The sequence below is a fragment of the Myripristis murdjan genome, chromosome 20 (assembly GCF_902150065.1).
Source record: "Myripristis murdjan chromosome 20, fMyrMur1.1, whole genome shotgun sequence".
NCBI lineage: Eukaryota > Metazoa > Chordata > Actinopteri > Holocentriformes > Holocentridae > Myripristis > Myripristis murdjan.
In genome coordinates this window covers 16,274,117-16,290,267 of record NC_043999.1, presented here as the reverse complement: position 1 = coordinate 16,290,267, position 16,151 = coordinate 16,274,117, and the positions used below count along the sequence as shown (strand labels likewise).

Sequence of the window (16,151 nt, the reverse complement as noted above, 5' to 3'; positions counted from 1 at the left end):
AGTCCCTCTGGTGCTCTTCAGCTCTGGGATCCTGTTAGTTTAGGCTTGTAGAAGAAATCGGAGGCACTCGAGTGGGCCTCGAGTGCCTCCGATTTCTTCTACAAGCCTAACTGAACAGTAGCAGTTCTTCAGGTCTTGTCTGCTTTACAAAGTTATTAATTTCCACCAATTTATGGTCGGCTGACAGTTGAGTGTCAAAACCCATAAAGAAGGCAGAAGAAAAAGAGTTAGTCTGGATGCAATTCTACGCACATGCACCACGCCTGAATGTCTGTACTTCCCTGAAAGCATCTCCCTTCCTCTCCGTGACATAGTAAAGCCAGAAAACAAATTTGCTTGCTTTGTTAATCTCCATTGCAATTAACTGGAGCCACACGACAGCCTGCCAGAGGGGGAGAGAGAGAGAGAGAGACAGAGAGACGGAGAGGATGAGCAAGACAGGGGAATGGAGGGGGGCCGGGGGGGTTAAAAAAGAGAGAGAGAGAAAGGGGAAAGATACAGAAAGTAGTGTGAGAGAGAGAGAGAGAGACAGAGACAGCGCGAACGAGAGAAAGAAAAGAGGGGATCAGGCCTGAAATACCCTCCCTCATAATAGTTTGTTGTGATAAGCCATTGTGAGAGAGGCATGCGAACAGCCGAGGCTGTCAATTTGATTAGCCATTATACTGCATGTTTAATTGCAGTTATTGGCTCGTCATTTCCCTGCTACGCTGGAGAGGGCACGGTACGCCCCGACCTCACACTGCCATCAGGTGTGTGCAGAGTGCTTTATTATTACCACCAGGAAGAAGCCCCTGACAATTCTCCTGTGTATGTGAGTATCTGCGTGAGTGTGTGTGCGCCTATTATACCTGCCAATCGGCAATGTGCGTAATTGTAATTTCGGTTTTAACTGCTGTCGCATAATCAAGTGGCAAGACTATCTAATGCAACTAAATGCAGACTGCGTTTATGTACACTGTGTGTGTGTGTGTGTGTGTGTGTGTGTGTGTGTGTGTGTATGTGTGTTTAATGGCTTTCTATGGCTTCCCACATGGCACGCACAGCTGTTGACCGTTGATGCACTGCCTGGTCAACAACCAAACCATGCATATCCCATAATGGAGCCTCGGTTACGGTTGCCAAGGTTGAACTAGCTCAGTCGGCACAAACAGCACACACCACTTCTTCATCTCAAAAAAAAAAAAAAAAAAACATAAAAATGCACACAGAACACACAGGTGGATATACACACTCGTTCACACATTCAAACAATATAATGCTGATTGTGGGCGGGCCAGTTGCTGTGTATGGATTGACTGACAGGTGTCAGAAAGGCGTGGCTAAAATGTTACAGGGTCGTTATTGAATTTAGAGCCCCTCAACCCTCCCTCACACACACACACACACACACACACACACACACACACACACACACACACACCTCGTCATTCGGCTCAGCGCTTTGTTCCTGCACTGACACCATTTCAATTTGCTCCACAAATCTGCAGCATTTTCAGCCTGACTGCCTAAGGAGCAAACCAGCTGTGAAATTGCCTCTCTCCCGGGAGCATAGGACCCTCCAGCCCCCACCTCGTACCCCTTGCTCCTATGCCTCCCTCTTCCCCTACTGACTACAACCCCCCCCCCCCCCCCCCACAACCCCCACCCCCCGCAACAAACACACACAACGCATGTCCGCACTTACAAACACAAGCACAAACACAGTTAAGCCATGTACAGCAAAAGGAGAAACGAGTGTATGCGCGCGGGAGCGGGGAAAGACAGAGACAGAATGGAGGCAGAGGACGAGGGGAAGAAATAAATAAATAACAAAAAGAAAGGAAAGGAAAAGCAAAAGAAGAGGATAAATCATACAAATGGGTCCAAATCACAGATCAACAGTTTAAAATGGCCCGCCCCCGCTCACACAAAAGAACAAGCACTCAGACTTCCTTGGAGTCTTCAAAACACCTCACTTTATCGTTTAGGACACACACACACACACACACACACACACACACGTGCCTCCGACACCTGAAGAACTTTGTGCACTACACTGTCACTCAAGAGTACCGATAAAGCAGTTAATAAAAAAAAAAAAAAAAAAAAAAAGTGGGGTGGACGATAGTAAAGACTAAAACCCCCCCCCAAAAAATCAAAACACCACATCTGGTGGCTGTAACGTGTGCGAGCTGCTGAAACACAACTGTGCAATTCCCTGTCATGAATATGGCTTAAATGGCCGGTGGATGAAATTATCACAGCGCCAATAACGCAAACAAGGCCTCTTTGCTATACACTTTCCCCTGTGAACCTTCTCTTTTACAGCTCAGCCGCAAGCACGCGCTGTAAATACTGAACCTACAATATCCAACCCACACACAACTGCAGCTGCAGAAAGAGAGAGGGAGTGAGACGGGGTGAGAGAAAGAGAGAGACGGAGAGAAACAAACATACATTTTCCCTCAGCTGTGAGACCACAAGGCTTTAAAACTCCTGAGCTTTTTAGATGCGATGAGCGTTATTGCCGGTTGTGGTAGTCACGCCGATCGGCTTCACAAGACACCATAATGAGTCAATATATGTAAATCTTTACTAGGCAAACACGGCGGGAAACAAAGGCATTTAACTGGTGCTCTCGCCCGCAAGCCTCCAACGATTCAGCACCGGTAATTTCTCCCCTTTGAAAGGCATAATTGCCTGCTATTTGAAGATATTCATGCTCAATTTTTGAAATTAATTTCAATTGGGGGGAAATGTAGAAATGTCAGCTCCAGTGAAAGGGATTTGATTTCAATTATCCTCGCTCAAAGGACTGTGATTTCCAAATACACTTAAGCAAAATTATGACAAGAATTTTTGTTCGGCGAAATTCAGTGTTTAAAGAGCGATTAGGCGATAATGGGGCGGCTTTGAGCCGGCAGTGAATGCAGCCGTCTCCCTCTGAAAGGCACTCAATTATCTCTGATTGCTCCCGCTATAATGTATCAAATAGAGATACCTGCTATTGCCGTAATTTGTGTGAAAATTAACATGCTGCAATTTCCACTAGAGGGAAAAAGGGAGCTCTAATGGGCGCCTGAGCGTACATCAATAAAACGAAGGGAGAGAGAGGGAGAGAGAGAGAGAAAGAGAGAGAGAGAGGGAGAAGGAGGGCTGAGAGGAGGAGAGAGAGCAAGTGTAAGAGCTAAGCAGGGACGCGGGAGAGAAAAAGAAAAGAAGCAGGGGAAGAAAGCACTGAATAAAGGGAAAGAAAGGGAAAAAGTCAGGACAGGGATTTGAAATGGGTGAGAAAAAAAATAGCCTATTTGAGATAAGCGCTGGAGAGAGGAGAAAGAGGGAGAGATGAAGAGTGAGAGAGAGAGATGAAGAGAGAGAGAGAGAGAGAGAGAGACGAAGAGAGAGAGAGAGAGGAATAGAAAGAAATTTAATTTACTGAAAATATTACAAATTGCACCTGTGCATAACTCCCCTAAATTACCAACCAATCAAGGCAGAGTGCCTATTACTCTCCCATTACATGGAGATCAGATCACGCTCTGAATCTGTGTCCAGAGAGAGAGAGGGAGAGAGTAAAACAGAGAGAGAGAGAGAGAGATAGAGAGAGAGAGAGAGACACACACACAGACGGATGGAGGGAGGAGAAGAGGAGAGGCAACACCCACAGCGATGGTAAATGTAGCATGATGCAAGAAAGAAAAGGGAACGGAGAGTCGCAAACAAGACGCTCCTTTAACAGAACATCCGCCAGGAACAAATGTTGTTTGGCAGCCTGAAATATTCAGAGCGTTTAGAGTTGCAGCCGAGGAGTTTCTCAACATCTGAGAGACAAAAAAGAAAACGTGACTGTCCTTGCGCGCTGATGCTGACGTTAACAGGGCGATGAACCCCGGGACAGAAATTGGCAGATGCCTCCGATGTGTCAGAGTGTGTAAGGAGAGCACAGCCAAAGTGATCCAGTATTCAAAGAGTCTGGATCAGAGACGGCCTCTTCAAGTCCTCCTCGTTGGCAGTGATGTGACACGTACGCTGCTCTGTTATTAGCCTTCCTGCTGCTAGCTTGCCTCAGAAAACATTGCTACTGTTGTTAACTAATGCCAAACAGTTAGTGTTCGTTTACATGAATTTTAATGTGATACTCGTTTGATCCTCACAGGGAAATTCCCTTTCTGCTAGTCGGCCTCCACAGAGAGGTCGGAGGTCAGGGTCTGCTACAGAGCAGCGGCTCCGGGGCTGGTAGGGCTTTTGTGCCTTGCTCGAGGGCACATCAGCAAGGAGGATGCTTACAGTTATGAGTAGAGATTGCTCAATATTAATTTTTCAGGGTTGATAATGATATTGATTATTAATAAGGAAGGACAGTGATAACATATTTAGGACTAATACTCATTTGCAGTAAATTTGGAAAAATGCGTTGTCAAAATTTACAGTGTTTGAAACCTCAACACAAACCTGCCATTGAATTAAAAATGTTTAATCACTGACAAGCGGTCTAAAAATTGCAAAAAAAAAAAAAATAATCACCTTACCAAACCATTTTATTTGTAAATACAAGACAACTATATTTATAATAATAAAAATTTGATATTTAAAATGGTCAGATCAATGATGCTGGCTGACATGAGGTTTCATTGCCTTTGACAATCACTTAAACCAAACTGAATCAATGCAATAAAACTGAAACGACAACCGTAGCCTATACACTACAACATAGTGTTTTTGTGTTTCTGCTAAAACCAAATTAAATACACATCCAGTAAAAAAGCAAAATTAAAACTGGACCCACATGACCCACTTGCTCTTGTTCCGCTGTCTTTCAGACGGACAGGAGGCGTCTGGGTGGTCTTCATGTCAGTCATCATGCAAATCAAAATTACTATGACTACTATTGAAAAACTCTGAATATCGACCTGGCTCCTCCAGTTGAAGGGTGGTCTCCCTGCCCGGTGCCTTTCTTCACACTTTGATGCCAAGTTAGCCAAATAGGGACTTAAGAGAATACCAAATCTGTGCACTGTACTTTAATTGAAAGAAAAGTTTCCCCAGCAACTTCCAGTCGGCCTACTCTCTCCTTTGGGATGTTGCAGTGATGACATCAAGCACCCGTCGCCTGCGGATGGGACAAGGATCCTTCCTATTTTGCCTAAACTGCATGTCTGTGCCTCTCCAAGCACCAACCTCCTTCTGCGCGAACTTTATCTGCAGCAGATTCATTCATTAAGATGGGAAACTTCATAAATGATGTAGCACATGTGACGTTTAGTTTAACTGAAGTTTGGCTTTGCAGCGAAGGATGTTGACATGCGTTCATTTTGTGAAGTAAAGGAAAATGCAAACTTTCCAAAGTCCAAATCATGGTAACGGTAGCAGAGCTGGATATTTCCAAACATTAGCCAATCCTGACCAAAGCTGTGTTGGAAATGTTACTGAGGTTCGCAGAACAACATGAACTTTCATGTTATCTTGTTTTAAACTCCTTGATTTGTTTGATTCTTATTTCTGCCGTCGCCTCTTCATTGCTGCCAGTATAATAATATTACACATTGTTGCATGCACTGTATGGATGGTGATGCACACACTTTTTCTCTTTACTCTATGCTACCTGGGATGTTGAGTGATGAAAAAAAAAAAGTTATTTCGAAGTGTGCCGGATGAGAACAATAACTAACGGGAAATTTTTAAATGTAGTTTTCCTCTATCCTCATGTTAAGATGTTGCTGATGACATTTAAAGCACCACCGCGTTTACATCACTGCTGAAAATAAATTCTTATCGATACAGTTTTAAATAATTCTGGTTTAGTCCACATTTACGCTTGGGTTCTCAATTTTTTTTTTTTTTTAATTATTTTTGTTTTCAGTGATTTCTTGTTTTGTTTCCCCTTCGTATTTCACGCCTTGCTTCAAAGCATTATGTAAACTCTGCTGATAGATAAGTATGTACTTTTCCAACATGATTATTAGCAGTAGCAGTCATAGTAGTTGTATGACCACCATCTTCCGGCTTAATAACATAATCACAGACAGAGAAAAGTACGACAGAGAGGGCAAGGAAACGGTGTGAGGCCGACCAGGGAAAAGGTAGAGTTAGTCGAGGAGTTAGGCTGGAGGAAGGGGTGAGTGGGCACAGAGAGTTAAATGTTTTATTCAGCCAGCAGTTTAAAGTGCCAGGGCCCTCAGGCACAGCAATGGACGCCTAAGTGGCTACGGTGACAGCAGAAATTGGCCTTCTGGTTTACAACCTGTCGCCACAGCGCCAGACACAGCAAAGCAGCGAGTGTTGGGGGGGTGGGTGGTGGTGCGGAGCATGGAAGAATAAGGGCAGAGATATGAATGATGAGAAAGGGACAGGGAAATAGAGGGGAAAAAAACAGATTGAACCGTCACAATCAAATTGAAAAGGGGGAGCATTTCTTTTAAATCCAGTGGTCAAGCTAACAAAGTGTTCATACGGCTGCTAGTGGCACTGGGCAGACAGACAGACAGACAGACAGACAGATGTTTTAATGGCTCAACTACCACCCGGCCCTCCTAACACATGGAAGTGTACATGCACCTGCACAGGCGCGTGCACTTACTTATACAGACACACACACAAGGGGAGTTAAAAACATAGGATCACTTTTATCCTTGACAGCGTGTGTATGAGGTGAAACATGATATTAATCAGCAGAGATGTACATATAGAGAGGGGAGACTTCAGCTCCATAGCACCATCACCTGGACAAAACACACAGTGTGGCATTATGTGTGAGGATGCATGAGAATGCATCTTAACTTAAGTCTGTTGTGTGTGTGTGACCTTGAGTTAGGTTGTATGTGGAAAAGCATGTGGATAGTAGCCGTCCGTTCTGGTGAGAGTGTGTATTAGGAGTGTGTATCTCTATGATACAACATGGCGTGCGGTGTGTGTTTGTTCCCTCATTTCCACTGGAGAATGAGTGTGTGAGTGTGTTTGCGACCTTTGTCCTGCTGTTGATGGATGTTTCTTGAAGTTTGAAGTTTATTTCGGCCAAAAGTAGCAACAGAAATACGGAGTCCATACTAGCACATTAAATGAAATTTGACTATCACATAAGATAAATATACATGCATAATTAATAACAAATGAAAGGTCGAAATAGGAATAGGCGGAAGCCAAAGGATTATTTTAGCCTATCCTTTATCCTATCAGACCAGACTAAATACACACATAATGGCAAAGAAAAAAAAAAAGTAATAAACAGAGGAAAGGTACAGGTTCTTTACTTATAATCTTGCATGTGCACGCGCGTGTGTGTGTGTGCGTGCATTACCTCTGGTCTGAGTGTGGCCCTGTTGCAGGCAGGGCAGATGGGTCCGTGGCGAGAGAAGGCAATGGGCAAACGTCTGGTCCTGTTCTGGCAGGTCTGGTCCTCACACACCAACCACCCCTATCAGACAAAAAAAAAAAAAAAAAAAAAAAAAAAAAAAAAAAAAAACACACACAAACACACATAAGCTCATTTTACACCCTGCAGCAACATTTTTAAAAATCACACCATTTTTCCACAACTTTCTATAACTAACACTGTGCTCAGACGTCACACATCACACCCAGGTATCAACAGTAAATTTGATCATTTCCAGCTGAAATAGCACATCTGCTCCTGTCCTGTATTTCGGCAACAGTCTGTGGGAATTCCTGTTTCGCGACCCAACTTTCTCTTGTTAAGAAATACTTTGGAAACACAAAACAGACGAGGAAAGACTGATAATCGAAGTGGAGAAAAGTCCAGTCCTGAATGACCATTCATGTCAGTATTTTACACCGAAAAGAGGAAGTTTGGAGAAAATTTCAGCCGTGATGAATCTACTCGGTAGCTGACGCCATCCGAGCATCTGAACCAGGTGTGGGCAGGACAACATCCACGACTTAAAAATGTTCATTCTTGTTTTTCTGTCCAAGTTTTCAAGATGCTATCAGTATGGTTTCCATGATATTACATGGTATTTGTGCAATAACAATATTCTTGAGGATATGATGAAAAAGTTTGCTGTACTGCCCCCCTTTTTTCGTCTTGCACTTCCACTTCTTTAGTAAACAAACCACTTCCACATGGCCGCTCCTTTTGGGAACAAAGTCCTCCAGCGCTGAGCCGGCAACAATATTACTCCAGCTTTCAGCCATGCTTGTTGTTGCTGTGCGTAACAATATGATGTAATTACGTCAATAAGTCTGAATATTGTCATTATCACAATATGAATTTTTAAAAGTCATATTAAAAATGATACCACTATTATGAACAATACGATATGGCACATCCCGACTTGTTTCTAACGTCCATGAAATTGGAAAAGTCCTAAAAAGTAAAATGCAAATTATGCGTTTCCATGAGCTGGATGGAGGCAAATAAGTTGGCTTCCTCAACGTAACATGGAGCTATGTCAGAAAACACAGAAGCCTCTCCACTCTGCCATTATTATGTGTTAACAGCGCTATTTATTTTTGTCAATATCATTTTTACTGAAAATTGCTGTTTCCATTTAGCCGTTTTAATTTGACACAACAGACAAAACTACTTGGAGGGAACAGGAAAGAGAGAGAGAGACGGTGAGGATGGCAAAAAAAAAAAAAAAAAAAGGTCGGAGAGGCAGAGAAACAGAAATACAGATCAGGGAATTGTAAGAGTGAAAAAAGAAAAAGGAGAAAAAGGAAAGGTAAAGGGAGAGAAATGTGACTTCACATCCCAGCATGTAAACACCCTCCTGCTCCCGTGTCGCTCTACATTTGGTGTCTCCAGCAGCTGAGAGGCAGGGACTTCCTCAAGTCCTGTCAGACAGGCAGAGCAGTGGACAGCCAAAAACGGCAGTAGTTAGGACCCCCCGGGGTGAGTTAGTGGCCTGAGGCAGGTGCTGCGGTTTAACCCGTTCTCAATCTCCCCTCTGCCCTTCCACCCACCCCTCCCTCCGCTCCTTTTGCCCTGTCATTACTGAGGGGGAGGAGGTTAATGCCCAACTAATGACAGAGCCTCAAACCCACTGCTGCCTTTGCATCCCTTCCTCTATCTATCCATCCATCCCTCTATCCATCCCTCCCTCACACGACCCCTTCAGCACCACAGCACCTGTCACACGAAAAGCACACGCTTCCTCGTTTCCCATTTCGATATTCCAGTCTCATCCGGAGCCAAAGTTCATGATGTGAAGATTCTGGCTGATGTTCAGTATCATGTCCGCTGACAGTGGCGAGGCAGTATGACTGTCAGCTATGCGACTGAATATCCAACTATGGACAAGGACAGCTGCATGTGTGTGTCATGAGTGTGTCATCATGCGCGTCTCAGGACCGATCAACTGCGGATTTATTCTTTCAAGGATTAGAAATGATCAAATTTATCTTGTTTGTGTATATCTCATATATCATGATTTACAAACTGTATACACATTTCTTTTAAGTTTTCACATTTTCATAGCATTGGGTGTTTAAGTGATACATTCGATTTTTTAGTTAAAATGATGAGTTCTATTTTATTTTAATGTTGCGAGTTCGTTTGGAGTGATGTGGTTTTTTTTTTTACACGACTAAAAAATAGTGGACAACACCGAACGAGGTGATGTAGGGTGACACAGGAAGAGGAATGCCCTATACACTCTACACACACACACATGCACGCAAACCCAGCCAATCTCCTCTAAATGAAAACCAAACACAGACACACACACACACACACACACACACACACTCCTCTAAACGTGCACATATGTCCCAAATCAATTACAAAGTCCCAGAGCCACAGCTTAACCCACAAATCCCTGTGCCAGGACTAATTATCCAAACAAAACCGACGCTCGGGCACAAAGAGCTGAGCATCATGGGAAATGAGACCGCCTCACTGGCCCTGATAAAGATATATGTCGGACAATGGTTCATAAAGGTGGAAGATAAGGAGTGTGTGGGAGTGTGTTTTTCATCAGGAGGTGACCACATGATTGTTTGATCTATATCCGCTCTGTGTGTTTCTTGTGACACAAGCTTTAGCATACATTGCTGTTCCCAGGGGTCTCACACGGGTCGCACACACACACACACACACACAAAACACATTCAAGCATGAGCAAATAAATTAATTGTTTCCTGTACACAATTTGCGTCACACACGCATTAACATGGATCGGTGAGGCACAAACGCACACCAAGGACCACCAAAGATACAGACACAAATGAGGAGGCTGAAGGACCCATCATGCCCTTCTGTTCTACTACTGGCGTCCAGTGACCCAGAAACCGCGGACACACACATACACACACACACGCAGGTCAGGTTTAAGTGAGGCAGGCCTGCCAGAGCCAACGTGAAACTGAGAAAGAAGAAACAGGGAACGCGTGAGGAAGGAGAAGGGAGGGAAAAAAAAAAAAAAACATCTAATTGAGGCATTTAGCTGGAGTGAGGGAAGCGGGGGGAGAGGAGGGGGCGGGGGTGTACAGTCGGACGTGAGAGAATAAAGGCTCATAATTGCATAATTATAGCAGTGGATACCTGACACACTGAATGCAGACGTCAAATGAGTTCCACATAATTTAACCAAACAGAGGCAAGACCAGGCCACGACAGGGCCCACCACGAAATCTACTCTCTCTCCTTCCTCTCCTTTGTCTGCCCATTTTCTTAACACTCTCACCCCTTCTGAACCTCCCCTACTAAAAAAAAAAAACAAAAATAAAAAAAAATAAAAAAATAAAAAAATAAACCCTGCCACATTTTTCCAGAGTCGGTGCGGATGCGTAAACAGCTTGGATCTTTTTGCTGTACTTTCCGATTATTGAAGCCGCGTGGATTGGATCGGGCCACGCCGATGTTTCTGAATTATTCTACAGTGCGGCCATGGTCGCCTTGACCCTCAGGCGCCTTATTAGTATGGAGGCTTGACAGTGTCGCGAATCCTCTGTCTTAACCTCCCTCCTTCCGTTCGTCCGTCACTCTGCCTTTCCTCCTCCTCCTCCTCTGTCCTCGCCTGTTATCTTTTTGTAAGGGTCAGGTATTGTTGACGTTAACAGAGCAGAGAAACCTCTCTGACATGACTCCTGTACTAGTGGAATCCATCTGCCACACACACACACACACACACACACACACACACACACACAAAAAGGTAAGATAAGGACAAGCATCACAACGGAGCTCTTACTCGTTTTGTGCTTTGGCAATCAACACTTCCAGCTTTAAAGTGAATAGATCTGAAATCGGTCTACTTCTCTCACACACACACACACACACACACACACACACACACACACACACACACACACACTCACTTGCACACTGAATAGGGCTCAAACCGCTCCACTTTGTACATCCTCTGCTTAATCAAAGCTTCTCTATTCAGCAATTTGACCTTTTGTTCAAAATAGGATTATCACCTTCTCTGGTCTTCATTCACCCTTTCTTTCTCTCCCTCCCTCCCCCTTTCTTCCCTTGCCCCTCAGCCCGTTTCCAGGGGCGACCCACATGACGAGGGTAATTGCAATAATTTGTTAAACGCCATGGCAACGGTGGTTAAACGGGAGGGGTAAAAAAAGAAGGGAAAAAAAAAAAGAATGGGGTGGTTTAGGATACAAGTGAATCTCATTTTGCCAAAGACAGCAAGACAAGAGGAGGAAAGGATCATAATACAGAGAGAGAGAGAGAGAGAGAGAGAGAGAGAGAGAAAGAGAGAGAGAGATCAGGAGAGGGAGAGAGAGAGGGGGAAAAGAGAGAAAGAAAAGAGAGAGAGATGAGGGAAGAAATGAAGAGTGAACAAGTGTTTGCTCAGTCTCAGGGTGGTGGTTTATTGATAATGGTGGGGCTGAGGGTGGGGGGGGCAGGAGGTAATTTCACTAATGATTAATGTCTCAGTGGTCCTGGCTAAAGAGGCTAACACACATGCACACATACTCCCGTACACACACACACACACACACACACACACACACACACACACACACACACACACACACACACACACACACACACACACACACACACACACACACACACACACACACACACACACACACACACACACACAGAGGTGCGGAGCTTCCACTATCTGGCCAGACAAACAGATCTATTTGAACTCTCCCTCGGCCTGAAAGGAATCCTTAATTACACAATATTACCCCTCTTCATTGCCCCACTGTGTGTGCGCTGTGTCCACTGCTGTTCAGCCTCCAGTGGTGTTTGTGTGCATGTGTGTGTGCGTGCGTTGTGTAGCTGTGTGAGGTGTGAGTATTCAGCGGTAGCAGCTGTTTCACACATCGTGACAAAGGGGTTGAGGGGGACTCGCTCCCCACACATTCACCGCACTAATTGATTTCTGTTCAGCACTGTGGGAGAGTAACCCCCACCTACACACACACACACACACACACACACACACACACACACACACACTTGGCTAGGCTTTAAGACAGACAGTGCATTCCACTCACTCAAGACCAAGATGCTACAAGCCACCAGTGAGAGAACTAGAGAACAAGAGAGTGCCAGAGAGTCTCTGTATAAAGACAACGCAGGAATCCAGTTTCATTCACTGACAAGCTGCTTGCCAGACTCTGCACATCGTGGAAATTTGTCCGCGTACTGTTTCCAAACTGTCCAAAACGAATCAGCCCACTCCCACCAGTGGAGATCCATGTGTGCTAGACATCGAACCAGAACATAGTAATCAGTAATGATAATGATGTTTATGAGATGGCTTGGTGAAGTACTCATTTCTGACTGATCAATCACAGCATCCTGCAGCCTGATGATGACACTTGTTACGAATACCTGACCCATCACTTCAAGTTTGATGAATAATGCTGTGCTGGGAATGTAAGCGTGTTTTTACCCGTGTAGTCCGTTTGTTGTGGCTTGGATCTTGAAAAGTTGACACTTTGTTGCATTGAGCATTTGGTTCGGTTTGATTTCACATGGCCAGGGATTCAAATGAACCAAAATGTATCAGCAAAAGCCACGTGAGCGCTGTCAGCCTGCTCATTGGTCCGGGTCTGCCAAATATGGCCAGGTTGGAAGGCTGAGAAAGGACGTGCTTTTTCACTCTCTCAGTTTGCTGAACAAACACATTTAGCCAATGCAATTTCCAACATGGGCATCGAATGAAATCAGCAACTTTTGTATTTCTTCATTTGGCCTGTATACCATGAGTATATTGCCCAAATGAACTGAATCAGAATTATGAATTTATTTAAGGCTGATAATAACAAATTAATCTACGCTTGATTTGTTATTTAGTTGTAGGCTATTTCCTGTATCTCTTCATTCATAAAATAATTTTTTTAAAAAAATCAGTATTTTGTATCAAATTACTGCTTTCTTTTGTAAGCAGCTATGTAATCAGCAAGATGATGTACAGCCAGCCAGTCAGAAGTGCAAAATAAACTCCAAAAGGCTGATCAGACTGTGCAGGATGGACAAAATGACCAAAGATAATATTAAAGGGATTAAAAAGACAATGTGAAATGGGAAAAAAAATAATACTCGCCAGAACTGCGAACTCAAACTGCCTCAAAATACTGCCTGTCCAGATGCAACCACTGCAGGAATCCCACATGCGGCCAGTGCATGTCACTGCCTTTTACACAGTGTTGACAGTCCCAGCAGCTTCAGAGCTTCACTGAAAGCCCAATCTCTCAACAGGTCGGACAGCGTTACTGTTTTAGAAGCATGTGCTCTCAAACTAAATTCGTACCATATCTGTATGTATATTGCCTCCATCTGTAAATCTGATAATGTGAATAGCTAACGATGCACACTAAGCTGATGAACACATCTTGGTTCCATGTTGTTTTATTTGTTGGTCTGAGACTCGGCAGGTCTAACGACGTACAACCAATCCATGATCTCAAAATGTGGAGAGATAATGATGCACATTTTCGCACCTTGCAGATATACTCTTGTGTTGGGCTGTAAATTTGTAGAGATGCAAACATTTGTTCATCTGTAAATCTGTCAATATCCAACATAAGGAGAATTCTTTCAAGTCAAGAGGAGCTCGCTGTTAGTAGGCTAAAAAAAAAAAAAAAAAAAACCCACAAAAAACACAAAAACCTGTGTCTTTGATGTTCAGTATATTCTGTCTATTGAATCTCATCTGTGCTGTTTTGATGCTCCTGCAATGACCCAGTTTCTGCAGAAGTTGGCATTAAAGTTGTATTTTTTCCCCTCAAATAAATAACATCACCATCAACATCAAAAAAGGCACATGTTCAATTTGATAATCAAAGTAAAGTTGGGATGGACTTTTTTCTTTTTTTTTTTTTTTTTTTAAGTATTTTCATAGACCACGCTCCTGAAATTCTTTCTAGGGCTCTTTTCACTTTTTAAGCATACATGCTCTTTGGTTTAAAATGTCAACTTAGTGCCCTGCTGAGGTTTGCTTAATCTTCGTCCAACATCCTTTCGGATGTCTCTAATCATTAACACAACTGTTGCACCCCCATTGTGTTAAAAACTGTCAAACTCTTGCAGACAGTTTCGACATTTTTTGGAGATCAATTTCCTTAACTTTTCTTTGACTATTCCACAGCGGATAACATTTCTACTGCCACTTAAGCTTGTGTTTTTAGGCTGAACAATTCACTTGATTGTCCAAGGTTTTCTTGGGACTTTGGTGATCAGGAATTTTTCTTTTTCTTTTTCTTTGGTAAATATTACTCTCCATGGTTTCCAGTCTTTTGTAGAATTTCATTGCTGAAAAAAGCAACTAAAACCCTGTGATTTGCAAATTACAGTTTGTAGGCAAGTGAAGTGTAGGCATGGGTGTTTCATGCTTACAATCAAAATCAATACATTTTATTGCTCATAACATTTCAGTTCAGTGTCCCTAATGCTCAGGTATTTGGCTTAATTAGGTTTTCAAATTTGGTAAATGAGGTTTGAAGGATTGTATTGGTAATATCTGCATCAGAAATGGTGTTGACCCTCCACATCATTCATGACAGATCTCCAATTTCCTTAAAAAAAAAAAAAAATAACACCATGGTCTTCAAACAATACATTGAAGACCATGGTGTTTGTTTCTGAAATGTTGACATTAAGGTGCTGATAGACAGTGGGCAGATCAACTCACTCATGCTGGAATTTTTTTTTTTTTTTTTTTTTTAAAGAACATCCTACTAATTTTAAATTTAGCAACATTTACTTATATTTGAGGGTTATTGCAAATAATTTTGTATATGTGACCAAATGAAATAGTAGTTCTGAACAATTGATATTGTTGCATCTGTAAATGCCAGTCAAACTAAACTATACTTTGATGAACAGAGAAAGACATAAAAAGCAAGAAAAAGAGTGTGACAGAGCAGCAAATGCAGACAGAGAGAGGCATGTCAGCTGTCTGACTGTGCTGTGCCAGTCCAACTAGCTGCAGCATTAGACACTGAATGAAAACTAAATTAAGTCCATTTGTGGCCCTGCAGGTGGCCACGAGGTGAAAGCACAAGTGTTTGTATGTATGTGAGTCTGCAAAGCTGAGCTTTGGGCATTTAGTGGAAAAAAGGAAGAAATAAATCAAGAAACAGTCTGAGTCGCATTAATCAGAGATTGGCCTTGATAAATAGCTCCCACTCAGTGACTTACACACACACATATACACACAAGATACTCACACTGTAGTATTTTTTGATGTGGCGGCGGATGTCAAGTAGCAGTTTATTGCTGATGTTGACAACATAGTCACGAGGGCACCCTCCACATGGGATGTGACAGCACCGTAGAAGACTCGGCTCTAACTTCTGTCCCTGAAAAAGGGGAATAAGCACAAACTCAGGAAAAAGAAATAAAACAATCCATTTACTAACCTACGGCAATGTAGATTTTAAAAACAAACAAACAAAAAAAAAAACAATGTTCAACTAGAACAATTACCCATCAAGAATTCCTCAAAGTTATTCAAAATTCTGGGTAACAAATAAAACAGGGAACATCAGTTCTTCCAGCCTTGACCTTTTAAAGCGCACAAAATAAGTTACTGTTGTTTACCACTGTGGGTCAAAATAGCCTGATGGTTATGTCACCAGCAGATATATGACTGGACAGCCTTTCACATCTACATACAGTACCTGCTTGGAGACGCTATAACAATCTGTAATCTACAATCTATGACAGAAATATACAGTATGTGCCTGAGACAAGGCCAAGATGTTTTTCTGTGATCAGACCCATGTCT

General features: G+C 43.0%; 1 protein-coding gene across 3 annotated transcripts in view; it reads right to left on the bottom strand.

The window, feature by feature from the left end:
• The window catches only part of pola1 (polymerase (DNA directed), alpha 1), an 89,245-nt gene that overhangs the window by 39,144 nt on the left and 33,950 nt on the right, over positions 1 to 16,151 (bottom strand). For all 3 annotated transcript variants that reach the window (XR_003930170.1, XR_003930169.1, XM_030079365.1), the window contains exons 34-35: positions 15,592 to 15,723; positions 7,277 to 7,393 (exon numbers count right to left, since the gene is read on the bottom strand). Coding sequence is in view for 1 of the 3 variants with exons in the window: in XM_030079365.1 (XP_029935225.1) it covers positions 7,277 to 7,393; positions 15,592 to 15,723 (249 nt within the window). In the remaining 2 variants the exon portion in view is untranslated. The remainder of the gene's footprint in view (positions 1 to 7,276; positions 7,394 to 15,591; positions 15,724 to 16,151) is intronic.